This window comes from Austrofundulus limnaeus, unplaced genomic scaffold (genome assembly GCF_001266775.1).
Source record: "Austrofundulus limnaeus strain Quisiro unplaced genomic scaffold, Austrofundulus_limnaeus-1.0 Scaffold33, whole genome shotgun sequence".
In the NCBI taxonomy this organism is placed as follows: domain Eukaryota; kingdom Metazoa; phylum Chordata; class Actinopteri; order Cyprinodontiformes; family Rivulidae; genus Austrofundulus; species Austrofundulus limnaeus.
The window spans coordinates 2,232,885-2,234,927 of record NW_013952435.1 but is presented as its reverse complement, the minus strand read 5'-3'; the positions used below and the strand labels follow the sequence as shown (position 1 = coordinate 2,234,927).

Genomic DNA, 2,043 nt, shown 5'->3' with positions numbered 1-2,043 from the left:
CAGTACAGATACCCAAAAATTCTACTTAAGTACAGTAACAAAGTATTTGTACTTAGTTACTTTACAACTCTGCTCTCTGCCTTCTTTTATTTATTTATTGAATCATTCAGGATATTTTGTTGTAATGCTTTTACTGATATTTACTTAACTTTCCTGTTTTCTTTATATTTACTCTGCAGCTTTTCTGTTCCACGTCAGTTTAACAACAAAAAACGCCTTACTTTTTTTTAGTGTTAATAATAACAAATATTTAACATTTTTAGGATATGTTATATGACATACCTACATATTTCTCAGCATGTATTTACCTGGTGCTCTACAATTATTAGAAAAATTGGTTAGAAAAAATGTCAACATATGATTCAGACTAAAACCCTGCGTGTCATTTTCAGTAGTTATGCTTAAACGTACATATATGACATCATAAATTTAGTAATCGGGTCAAAGTTACCTGAAGTCAACAAGAGAGTTTCATTTGTAACCAGTTCATTTCTATTGTTATAGAGCAAATTATGTAATTTGTTGTGGGGGTTAAATTGACTAGATCAAATTATTGTGGGGGCCATGACCCCCCTAACCCYCCCCTGCTAATTACRGCCCTGATGCAATACAGAAAAAAAAAAACACTCAACAGTAAAAGACAAAAAGAATAAAACTAAGGAAAACTGACCTAAAAATCATAAAAATCTGCATCATAAGAAGTAGCAAAAGTGGGTTTTAGGTGAAGATTTAAAAGCAGCTAAAGTAAGGAGGGGTAAGACTGATTTAAAAAGAAATAAAATCCTTTTTAAATGGACTGGTAACCAGACGCAGGGATTTTAAAACTGGGGTAACGTGAACAATTTCCTCGTGCCAGTAAAAACGAGCGAATGTGCTACCACAGGCCCACTAAGCATCAGAAAAGAGCCGAGTTGTAATAAAATCACACATTTCCAACAAGCTGTGGAAGAACTGGTTTTATTTTAGCCAGCTGGCCCAGATGAAAGAAACTAGAGCACGTGTCAGAAATGTGCAGTGTGTTGTTGCATTTAGCCACCTGGTACTTGGCCAGAAGTTTGCTTCTCCAGTAGGTGTGAGGRATGTCGTGGATGGACAGGCGCAGGTTGTGATAACTGTCTTTGAAGAGCAGCGGTTTGGGATCTTCTAACAAAACTCCACCCAGACTCCTCTCCAAGTCCAGCACATCCTGCACACAGGAAGAAGACTCATTCAGTACTAATCAACTTATTTTAATCACATCGATTCACAAAAAGGTTACTTTATTATGCTACGCAAAAAGGCAAAATCATATATACGTCAAATTATGTTAAATTTGACTCACAGCCATTAAACTTGCTTTCTGCTGGTTGACATTTTATGCTAAATTTGACTAAAAAGACGTTACAATAAACAACACGGAGTCGGGTTTTAAAATATGATGTTTTTGTTAGCATGAGGCTTTTATTGTSTTTTATTCTGACTTTTCGTTTCTCTGGAGTCATAGAGATTCAGGATTCGTGCGTCAACATTTAATTTGTAAAAGAATAAAGTGGATCTGAAGAGCAGCCCTGCTGCTCAGAGCCACGATGGAAATAAGATTCATAAGTTTTAGTGTTATTATTCAGACATACCAAAAACAATATCCAACCTCATGTTGGTTAGGGTACATGGTTAAACTTTAAAATATATATTTTTTATACGTTTAGACTTTAAATATGCTCATTTTTTATTTTTWATTTTTGGCTCTTCTGACTCTTAAACCAGTAAATCCTAACTAAAGCAGTTTTGATTAGAATATCTGCTTTCCATTTAATGAAACATGACAATATTACATTTTTAAAACTACATCTCATTAAAACATCTATTGCTTGTGTTTGTGAGGAATAAATTAAAGCACAAAAAAGCAGTAATTTAAATGTTTCAGCCTCTATTTTCTTACATCCACAAAAGACAGTAGTGCTCTCCTAAATCACTGGATTACTTTTAGGATTCAAATGATAATTTCTGTTTTCAGAGAAATAAAATGAGGAGTGTTCAAATAAAAAGGCTGTAATGAAGAGGCTC

The 2,043-nt window shown here is 34.1% G+C and overlaps 1 protein-coding gene across 2 annotated transcripts in view; it reads right to left on the bottom strand.

Moving 5' to 3' along the window:
• Nucleotides 1-2,043, bottom strand: part of unc5b (unc-5 netrin receptor B) — a gene marked incomplete in the record, with an annotated part of 99,811 nt that overhangs the window by 8,483 nt on the left and 89,285 nt on the right. For both annotated transcript variants that reach the window (XM_014005994.1, XM_014005993.1), the window contains 1 exon segment: nucleotides 1,037-1,186. In XM_014005994.1, the coding sequence (XP_013861448.1) occupies nucleotides 1,037-1,186 (150 nt within the window).